At 40.8% G+C, this 25,228-nt stretch overlaps 1 protein-coding gene across 1 annotated transcript in view; it reads left to right on the top strand.

Annotated features, from left to right (window-relative positions):
• The window catches only part of ptprsa (protein tyrosine phosphatase receptor type Sa), a 536,941-nt gene that overhangs the window by 494,244 nt on the left and 17,469 nt on the right, over window positions 1–25,228 (top strand). Inside the window, 4 exon segments of the mRNA XM_039767107.1 lie at window positions 6,103–6,388; window positions 8,524–8,702; window positions 15,142–15,268; window positions 23,867–23,992. Of these exon segments, the coding sequence (XP_039623041.1) occupies window positions 6,103–6,388; window positions 8,524–8,702; window positions 15,142–15,268; window positions 23,867–23,992 (718 nt within the window).

Below are 25,228 nucleotides of genomic sequence, written 5' to 3'. Positions count from 1 at the left end.
TCAGTACGGATTTTAGAGCCACCATGAATAGTTTTTATGATGAATTGAACATACAGAGTATTAGGATTAAGTTAAAGTAAAGTTATAAAAATTACAACCTGGAATTAAAATGGATTTTTGGTGGGGGTGGGAAGCAAAACCATTTGTTTCATGCAACATTCCTATCACTTTGAAGGTGCAAAATATTGTAACAATAATCTCAATATATATAAAATCCAACATCTGTCTGTCTGTCTGTCTCTCCGCTTTTCCAGAGACAACTACTTAACGCATTTAGATCGGGTTTCTTTCTATAATGTGCTTGAACATTCTGGCTGATTTTGCAACTCCTCTCATCGAGCTAACAATCATAGTTCACTTGCAGGAGCGATGTATTCACGTTAATCTGAGACCAAGGCTGCGGGCAGAGCAGAGGGTGAAGTGTGACGTCAGATGTAGGGAGCCGGGCAGTGCTCAATCAATCAATCAATCAATCAATCAATCAACATTTATTTATATAGCACATATTCATACAAAAAAATGTAGCTCAAAGTGCTTTACAAAATGAATAGAAAAATAGAAGACACAATAAAAAATAAACATAAGTCAACATTAATTAACATAGAATAAGTAAGGTCCGATGGCCAGGGTGGACAGAAAAAAAAAAAAAACTCCAGAGGCTGGAGAAAAAATAAAATCTGTAGGGTTCCACACCACGAGACCACCCAGTCCCCTCTGGACAATCTACCTAACATAAGTCAAACAGTCCTCTTTGTATTTAGGGTTTTCATGGAAGGACTTGATGATGATGGTCACGTAGACTTCTGGCTTTCAGTCCATCAATGGTGGAGCATCAGGATGCTTTGAGTAGGTGGTGGTGGCGCAGGCTGCCACCACAAAGAAACCGGAAAAAAAACAGAAGAGAGTAGGGGTCAGTATGGATTTTAGAGCCACCATGAATAGTTATTATGATGAATTGAACATACAGAGTATCAGGATTAAGTTAAAGTGAAGTTAGGAGAAGGCCATGTTAAAGTAATGTGTTTTCAGCAGTGTTTTAAAGTGCTCTACTGTATCAGCCTGGTGAATTCCTATTGGCAGGCTATTCCAGATTTTAGGTGCATAACAGCAGAAGGCTGCCCACCTCACCACTTCTTTTAAGTTTTGTTCTTGGAATTCTAAGGAGACACTCATTTGAAGATCTAAGGTTACGATTTGGAATATAACGTGTCAGACATTCCGATATATAAGATGGAGCAGATTATTTAAGGCTTTATAAACCATAAGCAGTATTTTAAAGTCAATCCTGAATGACACAGGCAACCAGTGTAGTGACATTAAAACTGGAGAAATGTGTTCGGATTTTCTTTTCCCAGTTAGGATTCTAGCAGCTGCATTCTGCACTCGTTGCAAATGATTTATGTCTTTTTTGGGTAGTCCTGAGAGGAGTGCGTTACAGTAATCTAGTCGACTGAAAACAAAAGCGTGAACTAATTTCTCAGCATCTTTCAATGATATAAGAGGTCTAACTTTACTTATGTTTCTTAAGTGAAAAAATGCTGTCCTAGTGATCTGATGAATATGCGATTTAAAATTCAGATTACAGTCAACAATTACCCCTAAGTTTTTTACTTCCGTCTTAACTTTTAATCCTAATGTATCCAGTTTATTTCTGATAGCCTCATTGTATCCATTATTGCCAATTACTAAAATTTCAGTTTTCTCTTTATTTAGTTTGAGAAAATTACTATTCATCCATTCTGAGATACAAGTCAGACATTGTGTTAGTGAATCAAGAGAATCAGGGTCATCAGGTGCTATTGATAAGTACAGCTGTGTGTCATCAGCATAGCTGTGGTAGCTCACGTTGTGCCCTGAGATAATCTGACCTAACGGAAGCATGTAGATTGAGAAGAGCAGCGGACCAGGATAGAGCCTTGTGGACCACCATATTGGATATCATGTGTCTTTGAAGTATAATTACCACAACTCACAAAGAATTTTCTACCTGCCAGGTAGGATTCAAACCAATTTAAGACACTGCCAGAGAGGCCCACCCATTGACTAAGGCGATTTCTAAGAATATTGTGATCAATGGTGTCAAATGCAGCACTCAGATCTAAGAGGATGAGAACAGATAAATGGCCTCTGTCTGCATTTACCCGCAAGTCATTTACTACTTTAACGAGTGCAGTTTCTGTGCTGTGATTTGTTCTGAAACCCGACTGAAACTTATCAAGAATAGCAGGATTATTGAGGTGGTTATTTAACTGCGTAATGACTGCCTTCTCCAGAATTTTACTTTAGAAGGGCAGGTTAGAGATGGGTCTAAAATGTTCAAAGGCAGAGGGGTCGAGATTATGTTTCTTAAGAAGGGGTTTAACTACAGCAGTCTTAAGACAGTCTGGGAAGACCCCCGTATCTAATGACAAATTTACTATGTCAAGAATATTGTCAATTAGCATGCCTGATATTTCTTTGAAAAACCTGGTTGGTATTGGGTCAAGGACGCAGGTGGAGGGTTTCAGTTGAGTGCTGCCTTCGTCACTTTCCTGTTTCACTTCTATGTGGGCGGGGCTACAGAGGACAGCTGGTTTGGTGTAAATGAAGAAGAACAATTTATGGGGTGTACTTACTTTTTCACACAAATTTAGAAATTTAATAATAATTTAAAAAAGTCCAGAAATTTAACAGTGTGATATGATGGCTACGCTTTCTACCACCAAAAATTCAAAACAATTTCTTTATTTTTTATTTGTTTATTTGTAAAGCACTTTAAAAAAAAACATCAAGTCTGACCAAAAATCTTCTGGCCCGTCCCGTTGCCGGTTTTAATCTCTGACACTGTCTGGTTACCAGCAGTAGACCTGAATGAGTCGTGTCACCTGCCAGCAGTCACTTTGTACAAATATGAAAAGAATGGATGGTGCGTGTGATTTGTAAGTCACTTTGGAAAACAGTGTAAGGTAAATTAATAATCTAATGATGGATGGGCTCGTCTTTGGTGAGCATCGTCCCACCGTGCCAGACACAATACGCTCGGCTCACGTTTCTCCCACTGTATCCACATCAGATTCCACTTGAAAATTTCTGCACATGTAACGCCGTTGACATTATTTGTATTGCCAAAATTAATCGGCAAATTCCATTTTCATAAATAAAGCGCAAATACTGTAAACCTTGCTTAAATGCTTAGTTTAACCTCATTTCCATGATAATGAGTCTCCACTCACACCGCCGCTCGCTGCACAAAGCAAACAGGCGGGCGCACTGATGAGATGCCTCACTTAATAAGAAGACGCTCTGTAGTGTTTTAACTAATCATAGCCACATTTTAATGACTGCCGAAGCCATTTGTCTGGGGCACAGCTCGGCTGTACCTGTAGCAAATAAATCAAAAACGTTGCGAAAAAGGAAATTAAATCATATCATCCATTTAATAAATAAGTAAAAATATAGAAAATATAGGCAGCCCGAAGGCTCTCACTTCCCTCACATGTGGGAGGCTGTGGCTCCCCGTGAGGCTAATGGCGACAGCAGGTCCAAACAATGAATTATTCAAAGGACTGATGAATAAATATATGCAGTAATTATATGGATGTATTTTATACAGTTGATGGCGCTGGGACTTGGTGGTAAACACTGTCGTCTCCAGGATCCAGATTGGGGGTCCAATCCTGCTGTCTGTTGTGAAGTTTACATGTCCTCTCCATGTCTGCATGCGTTTCCTCCCATACCCTCCAAGACGTGCAGGTTAGGTTGATTCTGAATTTGTATTCTGTAAGTTTCTGTGTGTGCCCGGGGGGGACTGGCATGCTGTCTGGGGCTGGCTTGATGCTGCCAGAATGCGCTCCAGCCCTCCATACTAAATTGACCACATGGATATTTGTTTGTGTGAGTGGGCCCTGTGATCAACTGGCACCCTGTATGTCATCTTGGGCACAATGTTGCTGAGACCCAGAAATAAGGAAAGATAATGAAGCATTTCACATCTATCAGTTTAGCTCTGGTGCTTTTCATATATCTTGTACATATCACCTTTCATACCTGTCATTTTTAATTTTATTTACTTACTGGACTGACACTTTTAAACAAGGCGACTTAACATTTGTGGTACAATTGCTTACATTTATTATTTTACAGTTGGAGCAAAGCCAAGTGAAGTCACTTGCTCATGGTCACAGGGTGCCAATAGCAGGATTTGAACCCACAGCCTCAGGGTTTGAAGTCTAAAGCCTTATCCACTACACCACACTTCCTCTCTGTCTGCATTACTATCTGAAGGTCATTGCCTTTTACTGTATGCAGGGCCATTCATATCTGTCTCTCGATCTACGTCCAGCATAGCAGACCCCAAACAAGACAAACAGGCATAACAAGTAACAATGTCCCACAAGAGGAGGGATGACTGTAAACCCCTGGCTTGTGTACAAAACAGCAAAAAATCTTTATTTATTTTGTTATCAAATTTGTGTTAATAAAATGAAAAAGTAACACAGTAAAGTAAACCACCAATAATAACTGCTTTTTGGCTTCATAGTTTGGGTTAGACAAACTGTATTAATCCCATGGAGGAAATCAGCTGTATACAGCAGCAGAAACGTAAAAGCAACAATACAGACTCACAGGACAAATAATGCAGCCAATCAAGCAATAAATACATAAAAATTAACTTAATGATTACATTGGGTAGAAGCTTTGAATTGCCTGATGGCAGTAGACAGAAAAGAACCCCAGAGGGAGCTTCTTTGGCACACTGTGGTGGAATGAGCCTGTGGAGGGAGAGACCACCTCCTGGAGGGCCTGACGGAGGTCTTTCATAATCTATTTTAAATTGTGCCTTTTATTAATATGCATTTTATGGGGACTTTCATATGTATCTGTTTAACTGTTGTTACATATTTTATATTGTGCCTTTCATATCTATCTATCTATCTATCTATCTATCTATCTATCTATCTATCTATCTATCTATCGCCTTTCAGATCTATCTATCTATCTATCTATCTATCTATCTATCTATCTATCTATATAGTGCCTTTCAGATCTATCTATCTATCTATCTATCTATCTATCTATCTATCTATCTATCTATCTATCTATCTATCTATTATATAGTGCCTTTCATATCTATCTATCTATCTATCTATCTATCTATCTATCTATCTATCTATCTATCTATCTATTCTATATAGTGCCTTTCAGATCTATCTATCTATCTATCTATCTATCTATCTATCTATCTATCTATCTATTATATAGTGCCTTTCATATCTATCTATCTATCTATCTATCTATCTATCTATCTATCTATCTATCTATCTATCCATTATATAGTGCCTTTCATATCTATCTATCTATCTATCTATCTATATAGTGCCTTTCAGACCTATCTATCTATCTATCTATCTATTATATAGTGCCTTTCAGATCTACCTATCTACAACTCTGTGCCCTACCGTGACTTTTTTTTTTTTTATTCTATTTTATTGAACGTCCTTGTGGTTTTCATGCAGTTACAGTAATTCATAAAAACCTTACTTTGAGCCCAAGAGGTATAAACTTCTTCAGGTCCTTCTATATTAGTCAGAAATGTCAAGGAGTAAATGGCTTCACCCACACTGCGAGTGTGCACCCCCTTGCTGGTGTAAGTAGACTCTGACTCATAGTGCCCACCCTCACAAGGTGCTTTTACTAAGCCGGTGAATAAGCTCGAAGATGGGAGGTGACCGTTAAGTGGTCTCATTTTCCAGGTCCTCAGCCTAAGCCATAGGGAGCGCCGCCTGAGGACAAACGTCCCACTCTACGTAAGGAGGCCCACTTTCGTTTTGCTCAAGGCCTGTAACAGGAGGTCTCAGAACTGGCATAATGGCATCCTGTAGGAAAACAACTGAGTACTTACAGCCTGGCAACAGCCTACTTGTAAAGGAGGGTCCTCAAGGGGATAATGCACATCCGAGTGTGTTTGTGGCACAGCTGTACACGTCTTCTTTTTTTTTCACTGCTGTGTGATAGCTGTTTGTGTATTCTGATGCATTTTTACTATTTGTTTTCCACCATCTTATAGCCCATTTGCCCCGTGCCCAACTTTCTAGCTCAGTTTTTCTGTGTTTTCCCCATTAGCGCTGGTGTTGGTCGAACTGGCTGCTTCATCGTGATTGATGCCATGTTGGAGCGGATCAAGCATGAAAAGACGGTGGACATCTATGGCCACGTGACCTTGATGAGGTCGCAGCGCAACTACATGGTGCAGACTGAAGACCAGTACAGCTTTATCCATGATGCACTTTTGGAAGCAGTGGCCTGTGGAAACACAGAGGTGGCAGCTCGCAGTCTGTACAGCTACATTCAGAAGCTGTCTCAAATCGAACCAGGCGAACATGTGACGGGCATGGAGCTGGAGTTCAAGGTGAGAAGCCAACAGAGCACTGAGCTTGAATTTCAGCTCTTGGGCCTTGTAAGATAAAGCCTCATCTCCATAAAAGTCCCAGTAGCCTGGCTAAATTGCCCATCACTGCCTCATCCATTCTGGCCCCCTAATCATCCCCTGTCTCTGATTGGTTCTCTTTAAACATATAATGTAACCAAAGTATTATTATTATTATTATTATTAGAGACCAAGATAATCAGAAAATTTGACTATTTGGTTCATTGCAAAAAGGGAAGTAAGAAAAGATCAGATGACTGTTAATGCTTTTCTGTTTTATTTGCCAGATTTTATCTGTATAGAGGAATTGTTACTCTATTAGAATTTTAAAAATGGTTGGGCAAAGGGCGTCAGGAACAAAAACTCTTTGTGTTTGCCAGTAAATGTTGAACTGCAGCCAAGGAGGCTGCCTGTTTTAGACTAAAAAATCTACAATGAATCCAGACCCTTTCACACTCTCCACGCATTTTTGTATTGCAGAAGTAGTTTTAAACAGATAAATTTGCCATTTTTTGTCAGTTCACTCAGTAACCTGTAAACACAAAGTGACAACAGGTTTAAAAAGGTAAGCAGCCTGCCCAAGGTGGCTGACCACAAATCCAGCTGGCCTCAAAACGGCAAACTGCAGGCTTCCAGCATAGCAGGCCCCAAACGAGATAAGCAGGCATAACAAATAGAGAAGTGTCCCACAAGAGGAGGGATGACCGTAAACCCGTAAAATAAAGAATCTTTATTTCTTAATTGTTTTTCATCAAATTATTATTAATAAGTAATGAAAAGGTAACGCAGTAAAAGTAAACCACCAATAAGAATTGCTTTTTGGCTTGAGTGAGGCCCTAAATTTGCAATTGCTGAGTGCTTTGAGTAGTGAGAAAGCGCTATATAAATGCAAAGAATTAATTAGATAGTTTAGGTAAGACAAACTGTATTAATCCCATGGGGAAAAATCAGATACATACCGCAGCAGAAACATAAAAACAATGATACAGCCTCACAGGACAAATAATACAGCCAATCAATCAATTAATAAAAATTAACTTAATGATTACATTGGGGGTGGCACGATGGGTAGCACTGCTACCTCGCAGTTAGGAGACCTGTGGGTTCGCTTCCCGGGTCCTCCCTTCGTGGAGTTTGCATGATCTCCCCGTGTCTGTGTGGGTTATTCTCCCACAGGTTTGGTGCATTGGCGATCCTAAATTGTCCCTAGTGTGTGTGCTTGGTGTGTGTGTGTGAGTGTTTGTGTGCACCCTGCAGTGGGCTGGCGCCCTGCCCGGGGTTTGTTTCCTGCCTTGCACCCTGTGTTGGCTGGGATTGGCTCCAGCAGACCCCCGTGACCCTGTAGTTAGGATATAGCGGGTTGGATAATGGATGGATGGATGATTACATTGGGTAGGTGACATGATTGAAGTGTTTAAAATTATGAAGGGAATTAGTACAGTGGATCGAGACTTGTATTTTAAAATGAGCTCATCAAGAACACGGGGACACAGTTGGAAACTTGTTAAGGGTAAATTTCGCACAAACATTAGGAAGTTTTTCTTTACACAAAGAACGATAGACACTTGGAATAAGCTACCAAGTAGTGTGGTAGACAGTAAGACGTTAGGGACTTTCAAAACTCGACTTGATGTTTTCTTGGAGGAAGCAAGTGGATAGGACTGGCGAGCTTTGTTGGGCTGAATGGCCTGTTCTCGTCTAGATTGTTCTAATTCTAGGGGTTACCCCCAGGGGTCAATAGACAGATAAACAGAAAAGACCCCCAGAGGTGCTTCTTAGCACACTGTAGTGGAATGAGCCTGTGGAGAGAGAACACCTCCTGGAGGGCCTGAAGAGAATTTTTCATGATGGCATTCAATTTTACCTCCATCCATTTTTTTTTTTTTTTTAGTGAGCCTTAACACTTACCCAGATTTATATTCCCTCAGTTATTGTAAAGATGAGTGTCGCTGTACTCTTTCATATGGAAGATGACAACATTATGTCAACAGGGTGGTTGGTGGGGTTATGTCCATCAAAGGCTGGTATTTAAATGAATGCATTGTCTATATGAGAAAAAAAAAACAATTAATCCTGACACTTTGTCTCTTTTTCTCCCATCTCTCTAACCATTGTAGCGCCTTGCCAACTCAAAAGCTCACACATCCAGGTTTATAAGTGCCAACCTCCCGTGCAACAAGTTCAAGAACCGCCTTGTTAACATCATGCCGTATGAAACCACCAGGGTGTGCCTGCAGCCGATCCGAGGAGTCGAGGGCTCGGACTACATCAACGCCAGCTTTATTGATGGCTACAGGTAAGATGGGGAGGGTGACAGAATTTCTACGGGATTTTTCTCACTATTCAAACAACTTTGTCCATATTTATGAAGCATCTTGGAATTACTCTCAGGAATTAAACTAAAATGCTGACTAAGATGAAAAATTTGCCGGAGTAGGATATAGGAAGTAGTTACAAAGCATCCAACATCTGCCCTCAGCTGGCAGTATGAGTTCATGTTTAAGAAAAACTTTGATGAGGTGCCACATGAGAGGCTGGGAATCAAACTAAAAGGAGTGGCAGTTCAGGGTGTGGTGTGTAGATGGGTACAGAATTGGCACAGACACAGAAGCAGAGAGTGATGGTGAGAGGAACCAGATCAGAATTAGTGATGTTAATAGAGATGTCCAGCAGGGGTCACTGCTGGGGCCGCTGCTATTTTTAATACATATAAATGATTTAGATAGGAATGTAAGTAACAAGCTGGTCAAGTTTGCAGATGATGCCAAACTAGGTGGACTGGCAGATAATCAAGAATCTGTTGAATCATCACAGATGGACTTAAACATCAGACAAATCTGTGGACGATGAAATTTAATGTCAGTAAATGTAAAGTATAACACATAGGAATTAAAAATGTGAGGTTTTGAATGCACAATGGAAGGTCTGAAAATCAAAAGTTCACCTCATGAGAAGGACTTAGGAGTCATAGTGGAACATTATTATCGACTGCCAGTCAGTGTTCAGAAGCTATTAAGAAGACTAACAGACTGTCAGGTTATATAGTGCCTTGATGTGTGGAGTACAAGTCACAGGAGGTTCTGCTCAACCTTTATAACACACTGGTGAGGCCTCATCTGGAGTCCTGTGTGCAGTTTTGGTCTCCAGGCTACAAAAAGGACATAACAGCACTAGAGAAGGTCCAGAGAAGAACGACTAGGCTGATTCAGGGCTACAGGGGATGAGTTATGAGGAAAAATTAAAAGAGCTGAGCCTTTAAAGGAGATGAAGAGGAGACCTGACTGAAGTGTTTAAAATTATGAAGGGAATTAGTCCATTGGATCAAGACTGGACTACACTTTGTCTACACGGTCCCCTTATTTCAGGGCACCATAACGTTTGGCCACAGCAATGGCTGGTTAATTAAAGCCACCATATTTAGGACTTTGTCACATGTCCCTCACATGCAATGACTGCTTGAAGTCTGCCATTCATAGACATCACCAGGTGCTGAGGGTCTTCTCTGATGATGCTCTGTCAGTCCTTTAGTGCAGCCATCTTCAGCTCATGTTTGTTTCAGGGAGCTCGTCCCCTTAAGTTTTCTTTTCCGCATATGGAAGGACTTGGATTGAAATCAGGTGACTTACTTGGCCATTCAAGAATTTTCCATTTTTCAACTTTGGTAAACTCCTGTGTGGCCTCAGCGCAGTATGTTTGGATCATCTTCTTGTAGGGTGAAGTCCAGAGGGCAGATCAGATGTTTCTACACACCTCAGAATTCATTAAGCCATCAGCGGTTCCATCATCAGTGAAGAGAAGTGTGCCAGGACCTGTGGCAGCCATACATTCCCAAGCCATAACACCCCCAGCACCGCCATGTTTAACAGATGAGGTGGTCTGTTTTGGCTCTCGGGCAGGTCCACACTTTGCTCTTGTCATCAATCTGATGAGGTTCATCCTTGTCTTGTCCTTTTTCCCAAACTGTAATCTGGCTGTCCTGTTTTTGTGGTCTCTATCTTGCAGTGTGTCCTCTGAGTTTGTGTTCAAGAAGTCTTCTGCTGATAGTCGTCTCTGACACGTCCACACCTGCCTCCTGAAGACTGTGTATGATCTGTCAGACAGGCGTTGGGAGCTTTTTCTTGACCACAGTGAGGATTCTTCTGTCATCAGCAGTGGAGGTCTTCCTTGGTCTATCAGTCCCTTTGTGAATTCTGAGCCCACCAGTGTGTTCATTTTTCTTCATGATATTCCAGCCAGTTGATTTTGGTCATTCTAAGGTTTTGTTGATGTCTCCAACGGTTTTATTCTTGCTTCTCAGCCTCATAATGGTTGCTTGGACTTTCATTGACACAGCTGTTTTCCTCACATTGTACAATGGCAGCTACAGACTCCAAAGGGTAGAGGTGTCTTATGAAGCCATGAAACCCACCTGAGGAGTCACCAATACCTGTGACGCCAATTGTCACAAACATTATGGTGCTCTGAAATTGGGTACAGATGAGTGTTGTGTGACCAAAGTGCATGCAGATCCTCTTCAATGATAGTCTGCAATGTGCATTTTAATGTCTGAATGATTTGATTTCTAATTTGAAGCTGTAGAGCAGAAGGGGAAATCAAAGAAAAATGGGTCTTTGTCCCAAACGTTATGGAGGGCGTTGTTAATTAAACCAACTCTTTATAAGAGTAGGACCCCACTCGTGTCACTGTGAAGTTTTTGAGCCAGTTAGGACCCCGTTTGCCTACCCCGGAGATTTTGATAAATCCGCACACTGGCCCATCAGTAAGGTGGTGGGAGCCGTGGCGTTGAGGCCTGCTTGAGAGGCAAACGACAGGCCAAAAATGTTCAAAGTGAATCAGCAGTTTAGAGCTCAGGAACGAAAGTCAGCAGATTACATACAGACTGATGCAGGATCTCTGACACGTTCTATCTGAATAATTTATATTTCATTAAGAATATTGATTATTATCAGCATGAATTGCAGCCTTCCTCGGGAGAAAGTGGTTAAGGTTAAAGGGTGAGTGGATTATCATCACTTAGCTGCACAGCTTTCAGGCCGCTGTCATCCTCACCCGTCTTTGACACTCATTGTATCGATAATTTTCAACACTTTGTTCAGTCCATTGCTAGACGAACATTTTTAAAAAACGATTTCCCTAATGTGTGTAATCTCGTCTCATTTACCTTCCTGCGTCAGCCCACTACTACTTTGAAGGCCCACAGCTGGCTCTTCTTTTTTGTATACGGACATTCATCTTAATTTGTTTCAGATAGCACAGTGCTCGATTGTTGGAAGACGATCTCCAGCATCGTTCTTCTTTACGCTGTATAGTAGCTCATCGATGTTAAGGCTTCAGAAATGATCGTTTTGCTGCAGAGGAGTCAAATTCTCATCCCGGTGGGCCACAGTACCTGCAGGTTCTCCTTCCGGGAACTTTCTTAATTAGTAATCTGTTACTGCTGCTAATTGAACATAAGAGCTCATCCTTAAATTTAATTGGCTTTGCTTTCAAAAATCCCAAGCCCTTAATGGTTTCATTTTATTTTTTTTCTTAAGCAACTCTTATAACACACAGAGTGCCGAGGTTCATTATGAGCACCAAAAACAACCAGGAGATGATTGAGAAATGAGAAACAATGGTTAGAGTGCTGGAGGAACCAAAGCCAATGCTGGTATTTATCAAGCATCTCAGATTAGGGAAACGATCCTACTGGGCTCAAAAATCTCCAGAGTGACACAAATTTGACCCTAGTCTTGGGCATAGTAGGAGTAAAAACATTTTACAAATAAGGAAAATTAAAGTTTGGTGATGTAAGTGCCAGGCAGGATTATCAGGCGTCCCATCCGAGGTGGGTTAGGGACCCTCATCCAGATAGGAGAACAAAACAAAGGAGCAATGGGGGATGGCTCCTATTTCAAAATATTTTTATGCCCCATCCACTATGTAGAATCATCCCAGGACTCGCAGTAACAATGTGGATGATAGGAGTTATACTGTTGTGTGTCAGCCCTGCTCGGTCCCATGGGTGCTGCCAAGGGGTGCTGTGGGGATTCACAATCCCTGTTTATCTGGACTTCTACTTGACCCGGAAGTGCCTCAGTCGGGCTATGCCTTGGCACCAGCATCCTCCCTGAGGAGGGCGGCAGTCGAAGAGAGAAGAAATAATAATTTAAACTGAATTGTGTTTGTGCAACTGTTCCAGGAACATTTGTGAGGTATTTTTATAATGAAAACCTGCGACGGTGTTTGTGTTGGTTGTGTCCAAGGTTTGGGGCTCGTTGGTGCCCTGTATTTGTTACACTGGGTTGAGGTGAGTTTTCAAGTCCTAGACCTGTGCCCATATTTACTAAGTGTCTCAGAGTAGGTCCTAACTGGCTTAAAAACCTCAGGGTGATGCAGATTTGGTTCTGCTCTTAGCATTTTATTCATTTTTCTAATTTACGAAACTCCTAACTTCATCGGTTTTTAAGGAGAGCTGCCCTAACTCGCTAGGAGATCCCTGAAGATGGCGTTCAGGCAGAGATCAAGGAGTGAACAGATCAGTATTTTTCACATCTTTACTTTGTTACTTTCTCGTATGCAAAGTATACAAAAAGTATCGTAATCATCCAAAGAGTCGATGTCAAAGTCTCAATATTTTAGACCTCCCAGATTTTCTTGTATACAAAGTTTTGGAATCTTCCAAAAATTCCATTTCAAGATTTTGATGAATCTCGATGTTTTAGACCTCCCTGACTCCGAAAATACCATTTTTGAAATTGTCTGTGTGTGTGTGTGTGTGTGTGTAAACACGATAACTTGAGTTCGCTTTCACTTCGGTCAACCGAATTTTGCATACAAGTATCAGGTACAAAACGTAGATTTCTATCAACTTTTGAGCTCTTTCTGCTAACCTGAAGTGTTACTTCACCTTTTATTCATGCAGCCGCAGAGTCCAATTTATTCATCTTTACTTTTATAACAATTATTCAATATATTATTAATTTGATTTGATTTGTTGTTGGTGGTTCTTTTAATGTACATAACATAAAAATATAAACCTTGCCTTGCGGTTTACTCCTCAGATATCCATCCCATATCTGAGTATACAAGAAAGTCGAGGGGAGACCACTCACGATTTTTTTTTGTTAATATTTTATTGAAACAGATATCATAAGATAGATGCACAGATGAAAATGGGATCAATTTATCAGGTCGTCACTTTGCATTTCATTATTGTCTGGCAGCTGGTTAAGTAAAAGTGAAACAATTAAGGGTTTTGATTCGTAAAAAGCAAGGCAATTAAAATGAAGGCAATGCAGGACATTCCACTAGCAGCAGTAATTGGCTGCTAATTAAAAAATGGGCTAAAACAATAAACCTCAGTTACTGCGGCCCTCCGAGATCTGAGTCTGACACCTCTCTTTTCCGGAATTGTACAGGTCATCCAAGGTTTTTGCTTGCATTTGTGAAGTGGTTCACTCTTGGAACGAGATCTTCAAAGATCTCTGTCTGTTATCCATAATATATAGCCTCCTATCATTTTCATCAGCAACATTTTCTTCAACCGCATGAATCTTTAAACCTTCATTCCCTTACAGCAATCATTCTCCACGTGTGGCCTGTGAGCATGTAGCTGGTGGTCCGTGGACTGACCTCCTCATCTTTCTTAAATGAACTTTCTTGCTGTAAAGCCACACAAAATGAGTCTTAAGACAGCAACCTTCTTTTAACATCTACGCCACTCCTTCCTGCTCTGATCTCTTTTGACATTTCTTCAAGCTCCTTCATTGCGTTTTTTGCAGTCCGCTTTGATGTCCACTTCTAGAGCCATCATCTGGGAACAACAGTCCCTTCATTCCACCTTCAAGGCTTTATTACGGATCGTGGGACTTTGATTCGTAAACCCAGCAAGATGTGATTGTTAGTTTTCCGTCCTTCGTAGAAACAAGCACATGCCAACAAACCTGAGAGAAGATACCGCCAAAGGCGCCACCATGGTAGCTCAAGAGGTAGACTGCAGTGTAGAAAGAGACTGACCGGGGAGCAGTGGGAGTTTGGTAAAGTTCTGCTCGTGATGGATGTTTGTTGTCAACTTCTGAAGACATAACCGCAAGAGTAGAACTTTCACTTAAATTATGGAGGTGCTGTCCAATAAATAGCCCTGTTCAGGCTTACCAGCTCACTATTTGAGCCTGTGTGCCAGCTGTCCTTCTTAACACCTTGGGTCGTTCCATAGGGACCCTGCAGACAAAAGCGATAATGTAGAATTTACTGTAATGAGTAGTTCTTGGCCAAAGGTGGTTCTCCATATCTTTCACTTCGGTCCAAAACACTTTGAGAGCCACTGACTTAAGGAAGACCCAGCTGTTGGCCACCGTCAGACAGTGTTATCTTTCATGTTACACTCACAGTTAGAATGTTTTATCACATTTTCTTCTTTAAATTGCTACCAACGCCCCCATTTTACTTCCCCTTTTCATTTCTTAAGATTTTTTTTTTTTGTTTTTTCAAACCATCAGCAATGCCTTCAGAGGTACCTCCTGGTTGCCTTTAGCTAGAAAAAATGACTTTCAAAGTTAGACCTGACATTCAGTGTCATAAACAAGGTAGACAAAATGGACCACGTGGAGATACTTAGCTCAAGATCTTTAAATCAATTTTTAATTTCTCCTAGCATTTTGATGCAGCAGCTCTCAACTTGCTCAGGCATTATTTAACAGTGCGTGTTTTTCTTCATACGGGCTCCTGACAAGTGATCTCATGTTTGCCCACAGGCAACAGAAAGCTTACATCGCCACACAAGGACCATTAGCAGAGACGACAGAGGACTTCTGGAGAATGTTATGGGAAAACAACTCCACCATCGTTGTCATGCTGACCAAGCTTCGGGAAATGGGAAGGGTAAGTGTCCTCTGTTCGGGGCTGCGGTGCCAGCTGTATAAACACTTTTATCATACAAAATAATAGAAGTAGTAGTGAAGAGTACCGAGTACAGTGACATTCTTATAGGCTTATCCGACCATAGAAGATGCAACTGCCAACGAGCCAACAATAAGGCGTGATGCCTGGATTACTGTACAGTAATATTACGATTGTTTTAATGTTTTACCAGATTAATTATTGTAATGAAATTCTGTAATGTACTTTGTGAATACTGGACTGGCATCTCGACAGGGATTGAGAGTGAAAGTCTGTGGACACCTGACTATCATACCTACTGTCTATGAACTTGTTGGACATCCCATTTCAAAACGAAGGGCATTAAATGGGAGTTGTCGCCATACAACAGCATCCACTTCTCTTTTCAAGATTTTAGAGTGTGTGTAGTTGGTTTTGTATCCATTTGTGAGGTCAAGTACTGATATTGGATGAGAAGACCTGCCTCACAGTTGGCATGCCAAAGGTGTTCAATAGGGCTCTGTGCAGGCCACTCAAGTTCCTCCATGTCTTTATGGACCTGGTGTTGTGAACGGGGTCAGAGACGTGCTGGAACAGAAAAGGGCCTTTGCACACTGTTACAACAAAGTTGGTGGAGCACGGTTGTGTAAAACATCTTTGTCTGATATAACTTTAGCAGTAATCTTCACTGAAATCAAGCGGCTGAGCCCAAACCCTCCCATTGTCCCTCCTCTCCCAAACTTTACATTAGGCACCATGCAGTTTGAAAGGTAACATCCTCCTGGCACCCTCCACGTCCAGATTTGCCCATCAGACTGACAGAAAGCTACGCGTATTCATAACCTCAGAGAACACATTTCTAGATAGATAGATAGATAGATTAGTTGGCAGAATTAGATAGATAGATAGATAGATAGATAGATAGATAGATAGATAGATAGATAGATAGATAGATAGATAGATAGATAGATAGATAGATAGATAGATAGATAGATAGATAGATAGAATAGTTGTCAGATTTGAAAGGCACTGTATGATAGATCATCCAGGTGACACTCAAAATGACCACCAGAGGACAAACTGCAGGTGACTGCCAGCTTTCTTTATGTTTGAGCACCACCGTGCCCCTGTTGCTATTGAAATTAAATAGAGTTGGCCGGTTCCGAGCATCAACTGGATGATAACATACATACAAGAACGCAAGACAAGCACATTAGTCAGTCTTAATTGTTTGTTAATTTATTTTTATTTTTAAAGTTGTGGGGTTTTTTTAATTATATTTTTCTCAAACAATTAAAAAAACACTTTATTTTCCTCCCGGGCAACGCCGTGTATTTCAACTATGTTAGCTAGTAAATAATAAAACAAAGATAGTTGCAGTCCCCATAAGGCACACAGATGGATAGAAAAGACACTATGAGATAGATAGATAGATAGATAGATAGATAGATAGATAGATAGATAGATAGATAGACAGATAAGAAAGGAACTATATAATAGATAGATAGATAGATAGATAGATAGATAGATAAGCACTATATAATAGATAGATAGATAGATAGATATGAAAGGCACTATATAATAGATAGATAGATAGATAGATAGATATGAAAGGCACTATATGATAGATAGATAGATAGATAGATAGATAGATAGATAGATAGATAGATAGATTTGTCCTCAGAGGGAAGTTTGGCATTTTTACAGAAGTTCTTTACAAAATAAAAAGCTAAATATATATTTCATTCTAGTGAGTTGCTATACAGCCGTATTGCTGTTGGCTTAAAGGACCCCCAGTTGCATTTCTTGACACACTTCTGTTGAGTGCCATGTTGGCTGAAAGTCATCATTGTTGGAGTGTCAGAGTGAGGATGGCAGCTTTGTTCATAATGGCAGTCCAGAGGGGTCCAGTGTGTGTCCCATACCCGAGCCTGCCCTTTTAATCGCTTGTTGATGCAGTGGGTCTCTCTTGAAGTGATGTCACCGGCCCAGCACACCACGCTGGCCATCACAGAGTTATACAGTAGTACATGTGCAGGATGTCACTTCCCACATTAAAGGAACACAGTCTCCTAAGGAAGAAGAGTCTGTTCTGTCACTTCTTCTGTAGCTCCTCTGTGTGATGAGTTATGCCGTGTCACTTCAAACAGATGCAGCATTACAGAATCCTGGAGACATAAAAAAAGCAAAGCATTAATGCAAATCTGTTTTTTTTTTGTTTGTTTGTTTTTTTTAAATAACACAGGTATTTTTACTGTATGACTATACTGTAGTAGTGAAGAAGGAGCTGAGTCAGAAGGCAAAGCTCTCAATTTACCAGCCGATCTGTACATCTACCCTCACCTATGGTCATGAGCTTTAGGTAACCACTGAAAGAATGAGATTGTGGGTACAAGTGGCCAAAATGAGCCTTCTCCTCAGGGTGACTGGGTTCTCCCTTAGCAATAGTGTGACAAGTGAGCCATTTGCGGACGTTTTACAGGCACAACCAGCTATGAGGAGACCGCGTGGAAGACCCAGGGCTCGATGGGAGGATTATATCTCCCAGATGGCCTGGGAACACTTTGGGATCCCACAGTATGAGTTGATAAATGTTATTGGGGAAAGGGACATATGAGGCGTCACTCCTAATACTGCTGCCCCAGCGACCCGGCTTGGGATAAGTGGTGGAAAATGAATGAATGAATGAAGGTGTTTTTGCTTCAGTTGCGTTACGTTACCCATTACATTCAAAGGTAATCTGTCTACGTAAGGCACGTTACCCCCGGCACTGCCGCTAACGTAAAGCTGTTTGATTTTGTTCAGGGCGAGTCACATACTGACTGGACTGAGTCGCTGTGACATATCAGACTACATGACTGGTGGTCATGGGAGGACACATAAGATTATGTAAATGAAATCTGTGTCTGAAAACTTCTGGAAAAAATTGTGTAAGGTGACCTTTTCTATTCCTTGGGCCTTTTAACACTATATAGCCAACCTCAACTAATGTACTCAGCACCCAGTATGTTAACAATTAAGACAGAATCCTTCACACTAATCAGATGCAACATGTCGTCTGTAGCGTATTGATCCAAGAGGCGACCTCTCCGATGAAATGTACATTCAATTATAGTCACCTTTCCGTGCTCCTCTCCCACCCCGACTACAGACACGGCACAATTAACAACAATTTGTCTCACTTAACAACCCACAAATAAGCAACACCAAAAAACATAATGTCTCTGCAAATCGACTTAGCGTGTAAAGGTCTGTCATATTAAGCAAATCCAATGGCGGTTACCTGAAGCGTTACAGACGTGCAATGATAGGGGTAAATTGAAAAACTGCTTCCCAGAAAGAATACAAATAAAGTCGACCGCAGTGGTGAGTAAACATTTCTCGCCCGGCGTCTCGTCCATCCTTGCGTTCACGGCTGAGGGGGCTGAGTATGTTGAGAGACCCCGTAAAGATGACACAGGCTGGAAACTGAACTAACGTCTCTGGAGCTGTGAGGTGTGAGTGCTCACCGCTGCAGCCGCTCATTTATAAAACCTCATAACACGTACTTATCTGGCAAACCTCATAGATTTAACATCAACTTCAATATGTCCAGTCTACGGCGGAAAACGGGACTGACGGCTCACACGCAGACTGCTATCCGTGACCTGCTTGCTACAGAGCCATAACGCTGGGTGTGATTTTTAATTTTTTTTTTGGTGTGCCGGTACAGTATATACATCAAAGAGATGTGCCGTAGTTTAAATCAGAAGAGCGTTAAAGACGACTACACGGTAAGAACCCTTTTGGGTTTACTTGGCTGAGATTAACTGAGCTCATCCAGCTTCTTGACATGTGCTCAGAAATTGTTTTCTGTCATCCTACGGCTTCCCTATTTTTTTTTTGAATAAAAAACGACTACAGGAGGTTCATCTTCATGTGCGATGATTCAAAACTCACTTTCATTTCACTTAAGGGGGGAAAAAAAAAAAAAAACGCAGAATGATTTCTTTGTCGAAGGCCGAGAAATGGAAACGGGTTAAGGGTTAGGCACAGTTATTAATGCACACACGGTTTCCATGGCAACCAGAAGAGGAGAATTAATGGTTTATTTTAGTGCCCCAGGAGTGACAGTTAGCCGAGAAGTGGAAAGAGAGGAAGAGAGCGAGACAGAATGTGTGAGTTGGGGACACTGGGGACTGACGACTGAAACCGAATGAGCTCTTTCAATTCAGTCTGCTATCGTTTCCTGTCTAATGTACAACTTAATAAACGATAATGGCAGCTCAGGCGACACTGAAGCTGATATGAGTAACAACGCATTAGAAATGAAATATGCCGATCAGAGGGGACAATGAAATGTGGCAGGTTTGGATTAGGAAGTGGCTGAAATCCAATAGAATCAAGACACCAAGAAGTGAAGTCTGGACCGAAATCCAAGAGGGCTGGCATGCAGGGCATTGAGGTTGGGGTTATGTACCAAAGCAGTTAGGATGATGGGAAAATTACTGGAGTGCAAACGTAAAGAGATGTATGCTTACAGGTTTATTTGGAATTTCAATATGTCTGTCTAGTATATAGTGCCTTTCAAGTCTATCTGTCTATCTAGGAGTACCTTGCCTGATGAGGGGGCCTTAGCTGCCTTGAACGCTTGTATTTGTAATCTATTTACTTAGCCAATAAAAGGTGTCATTTCACCCGACTTTCTCCTGCATCAATCTTTGGCTAATACGGTATAGGGTGGTCCAGATCTAATTTTCATTACGCTATAACTTATTAAGTTTATTACACAGAAAATCACCCGAAAAATCCCAGACCATCGAGAAGTGTGCGAACTGACGACATGAAGAATCGTCTTCGCGCCGAACTGGAATCGTCCGCACGAAAATCAAAGTCATTCAGACGATCTGGATCTGCATAATTAGATTTGGACCACCCTGTACAGCACTCTACTGCTATCTATCTATCTATCTATCTATCTATCTATCTATCTATCTATCTATCTATCTATCTATCTATCTATCTATCTATCTATCTATATATCTACAGTGGTGTGAAAAACTATTTCCCCCCTTCCTGATTTCTTATTCTTTTGCATGTTTGTCACACAAAATGTTTCTGATCATCAAACACATTTAACCATTAGTCAAATATAACACAAGAGCGCAGAGACGACTCATCCGAGAGGTCACAAAAGACCCCAGGACAACGTCTAAAGAACTGCAGGCCTCACTTGCCTCAATTAAGGTCAGTGTTGATGACTCCACCATAAGAAAGAGACTGGGCAAAAGCGGCCTGCATGGCAGATTTCCAAGACGCAAACCACTGTTAAGCAAAAAGAACATTAGGACTCGTCTCAATTTTGCTAAGAAACATCTCAATGATTGCCAAGACTTTTGGGAAAATACCTTGTGGACTGATGAGACAAAAGTTGAACTTTTGGAAGGCAAATGTCCGTTACATTTGGCGTAAAATGAACACAGCATTTCAGAAAAAGAACATCATACCAACAGTAAAATATGGTGGTGGTAATGTGATGGTCTGGGGTTGTTTTGCTGCTTCAGGACCTGGAAGGCTTGCTGTGATAGATGGAACCATGAATTCTACTGTCTACCAAAAAATCCTGAAGGAGAATGTCCGGCCATCTGTTCGTCAACTCAAGCTGAAGCGATCTTTGGTGCTGCAACAGGACAATGACCCAAAACACACCAGCAAATCCACCTCTGAATGGCTGAAGAAAAACAAAATGAAGACTTTGGAGTGGCCTAGTCAAAGTCCTGACCTGAATCCAATTGAGATGCTATGGCATGACCTTAAAAAGGCGGTTCATGGTAGAAAACCCTCAAATAAAGCTGAATTACAACAATTCTGCAAAGATGAGTGGGCCAAAATTCCTCCAGAGCGTTGTAAAAGACTCATTGCAAGTTATCGCAAACGCTTGATTGCAGTTATTGCTGCTAAGGGTGGCCCAACCAGTTATTAGGTTCAGGGGGCAATTATTTTTTCACACAGGGCCATGTAGGTTGGGATTTTTTCTCCTAAATAATAAAAACCATCATTTAAAAACTGCATTTTGTGTTCACTTGTGTTATATTTGACTAATGGTTAAATGTGTTTGATGATCAGAAACATTTTGTGTGACAAACATGCAAAAGAATAAGAAATCAGGAAGGGGGCAAATAGTTTTTCACACCACTGTATCTATCTATCTATCTATCTATCTATCTATCTATCTATCTATCTATCTATCTATCTATCTATCTATCATATTGCGACTTATCTTATCTATCTAACAGTTTATCTCTAGGACCCTAGGTAGCTCCTATGCTACCTAAAGACATCCTTTGTCCACTGTTAAGCCCCGATAACACTGCACAACTCTGATGATTGTCTGTGATGGTCTTTATTTAAATAATCTCAGCCAGTCATGAATATTCACAGTCTGTGTCTGAGCCTCCCAGTTGTATCGATGATATTCCCAGTCATGGCAAAATAAAACATGAGTTACAGGGCAAGCTTCTGTGCGTACAAGAGATGACCACCAACGAGTGCTCTGCCCTCGTGCAAATCATACCTCATTGTTGTCCACGACCAAACAGATGATTTTTTCTCCAGATATTGCTGTATATATCCTCTTCTTTGTTAAAAAGAAAATGTAATATAAATATAATCTATCTATATATCTATGTATATATAAAAGTCAATGTGTGTATGTTTGTATGTTCCAGCATCACTTCCAAACGGCTGGAGTGATTCTCATGACACTTGGCACACATGTTTGTCATTGGTCGACTTAAAATACTGGAGGGTGAAATCAACCCTAACCCACCTCACTTCTGGGTAGGGTGGGGGGTGATCTTGCGGTCATGTATGCCTGTTATCATCCAGTTGACACTCAGAACGACCACCAGAGGGCGAAATTGAGGTGACTGCCAGCATTCTTTATGTTTGAGCAGCACTGCACCCCTGGTGCTATTGAAATTAAATAGAGTTGGCTGGTTCCGAGCGTCAACTGGATGATAACATACAAGACGGCAAGACAAGCACATTAGCCAGTCTTCATTGTTTGTTAATTTATTGTTATTTTTAAAGTTGTGGGGTTTTTTTGAATATATTTTTCTCAAACAATTAAAAAAAAAAAAACCAACATTTTATTTTGCTCCCGGGCAACGCTGTGTATTTCAGCTATGTTAGCTAGTAAATAATAAAGCAAAGATAGTTGCAGTCCCCATAAGGCACACAGATGGACAGAAAAGGCACTATGAGATAGATAGATAGATAGATAGATAGATAGATAGATAGATAGATAGATAGATAGATAGATAGATACTTATAGTTGGATAGATAGTGAAAGGATACTATGGATAGATATTGGAGAGATCTAAAAGGTGCTGCAAAATGGATTGATTGACACAGTTATTTATAATTGAGAGAGTGAGAGATGTGAAAGGGAATATATGATAGAAAGATAGATTTTAATAGCAAAATATAATACATATATATGAAAGACACTACATAATAGATATGAAAGATGCTACAGTATATGATATGTGTGAATGGTACAATATTTACATATACAAACCCTTCCATCAAATTGTACTTTTCTTACCCATGAATTGTATTGTGCCTTTCATATCTAAATATTAAATTGTTAGCATCTATCAAAAATAGAGTGCTTTTCTTCAGTTTAACAGAGTCTTTCATATCTATCTATTATCACTGATGGATATGTAAGGCGATATATAATAATGGCAGCCACATTGCACATACAGTCATAGTAGCAGCAGCATTTTTAGTTTAGTACTGCCTTTGAGAAATTGTTAGTTTTCTATCCATCCACGCAACATGCTGCTTTCCAGCACCTTGGTAAAGAAAACCGTATTAATAGGAGAGGCAAAGATAGTTGGGGTCCACATAAGGCACTCACATGCAGGACAACAGACAACAACAGCAGCAGCAGTGGTTTCTATCTTGGTGCTCACCATTTGTTTGTTAACTTTCACACATAATCAGGTTGCCTGAAGAGGAGGCCTGAGTTGCCTCGAAAGCTTGCATATTGTAATCTGTTCAGTTGTCGTTTTGCTTGCTTTGGCATTGCATCCATTATGGCTAACACAGTACAACACCCTACTACTAAAATCCTGTTATCACTTTGTCATTCTGGGGTATTGAGTGGTACCTGATGTTTAAAAAGTGAAGGGGTCTGAGTATTGCTGAAGACACAAAGTGCCAACAATTACCTAAGAGCGAGACCCACAAGTTGCCCCAACATTCCTAGCATCTGTTTCAAGTATAATGAATTTAAAGGAGTTGAGTTCCTGTGCTGAGGTTTCTGCTATACTGTAAATGGCTGTGGTCCAAATGGCCAGGATGGGAGGAGGTATTGTGCCTTCTGACGGCTATGGAGACCCAGTAGCGCCTCCTATCAAATGAACTGAGCTGAGCATACTGATATCTGCTACAGGGTACAGAGTTTTATCACGACTGTCCTCTAGGGACTTCAATGCAGCAAAAATATCTGACAGAAACGGGCATCAAGTGAGTAACGTAAAGCCAATCAGAGCTGTGAGTGTGTCGGGTGGAAGTCAACATGTGGAGCTAACATTTACTTTCTCTCTGCAGGAGAAGTGCCATCAGTACTGGCCAGCAGAGCGCTCGGCCCGCTACCAGTACTTTGTCGTCGATCCTATGGCGGAGTACAACATGCCTCAGTACATCCTGAGGGAGTTTAAAGTGACAGATGCCAGGGTGAGTCCTTCGAAACCGGTGGGCTGTGCACCACTATCATTACACTTGTCCTCGCCACCTAATGTGGTTTTCATTTCTTCGTCACTCCACTTGGCTTTTTTTAATGTGGTCTTCTTCTTTTGTTTGCTTTTTTGATGTTTTCACTCAGGCAGGTTTGTTTCTGTGTCTCCCTCTTTCTCATGTATAGTCCCTTTTATGGTGTCTTCCGTTCCTTTATTTTTCCCTTCTTCTTCTGCCATTGTTCTGTTCTTGTTGTCTCTCTGTTGTCTTTCTCTGTTTAATTCTGTGATCAATTTCCTGAGTTCTTCGTCACTTTATTGTAACGTTTTGTTTCTTTCTCTCCCCTTTTGTTCCTCCATTTTGTTTCTCTAGTTTTTATCTGTTTATCCTCTCATTTCTCTTTCTCCATTTTTTCACCTTTCTCCACTTCACCGCCCCCAGTCTTTTTTGCTTATCGCGCTCATTTCCTTCTCTCATCACTGCGTTTTTCCGTTTATCCTTCTTTTCTTAACTCCTCTTTACCCTTCGGTCACTTTTTCATTCCCTCTTCCAATGTACTAATCGTTGCTTCTCCAACTTTTCTTAAATGGACACAATATTCCGCTCATCTCTTGGCTGTTATGTTTCTTTCTTATTGCTCAATGACTTTTCTACTTTTCCTACTTGTTTAGCTGGGAGTAATCACTCAGTCTTTCTTTCTTTCTTTCTTTCTTTCTTTCTTTCTTTCTTTCTTTCTTTCTTTCTTTCTACCATTGAATGAATTAATGAATCAACCAATCACTCACCATGTAATACAACACAGTCCCACACTCATATTCCATAAGAATCCTACAGTCTGTCATTTATAGGATTATCATAAGAATGTAATCAGTCAGTTATTTATAGTTCCTTTAATAGCAACTAGATCACAAGCAGTAGTTCACATTGTGATTAGGGAATCCTGGGAATGAATCTGCTGTAATTCCCGGGAAACTGGAAACGGCCAAGCACGCATATATAGCGTGTAAAAGTGTAAAAACTGATCAAGAAATAACGAAGATATAGTTGAAAATAATTAAGTGGCGGGGTTTTTCAGCCCACGGTGTAGTGTGTTGCCGATTAATTCAGTCAACAACAGACCAGCAGCAGTCGTCAGTCTCCCGGCTCCCACTAAGACTGAGCACAGTGGACTTGGAGGAGTCTGCACTCTGCAGCTCATGAATGCCAGGACGGGGCAGACCTCATTGACGTCTGTCA

This window comes from Polypterus senegalus, chromosome 10 (genome assembly GCF_016835505.1).
Source record: "Polypterus senegalus isolate Bchr_013 chromosome 10, ASM1683550v1, whole genome shotgun sequence".
NCBI lineage: Eukaryota > Metazoa > Chordata > Cladistia > Polypteriformes > Polypteridae > Polypterus > Polypterus senegalus.
This window is presented reverse-complemented; position numbering and strand designations above follow the sequence as displayed.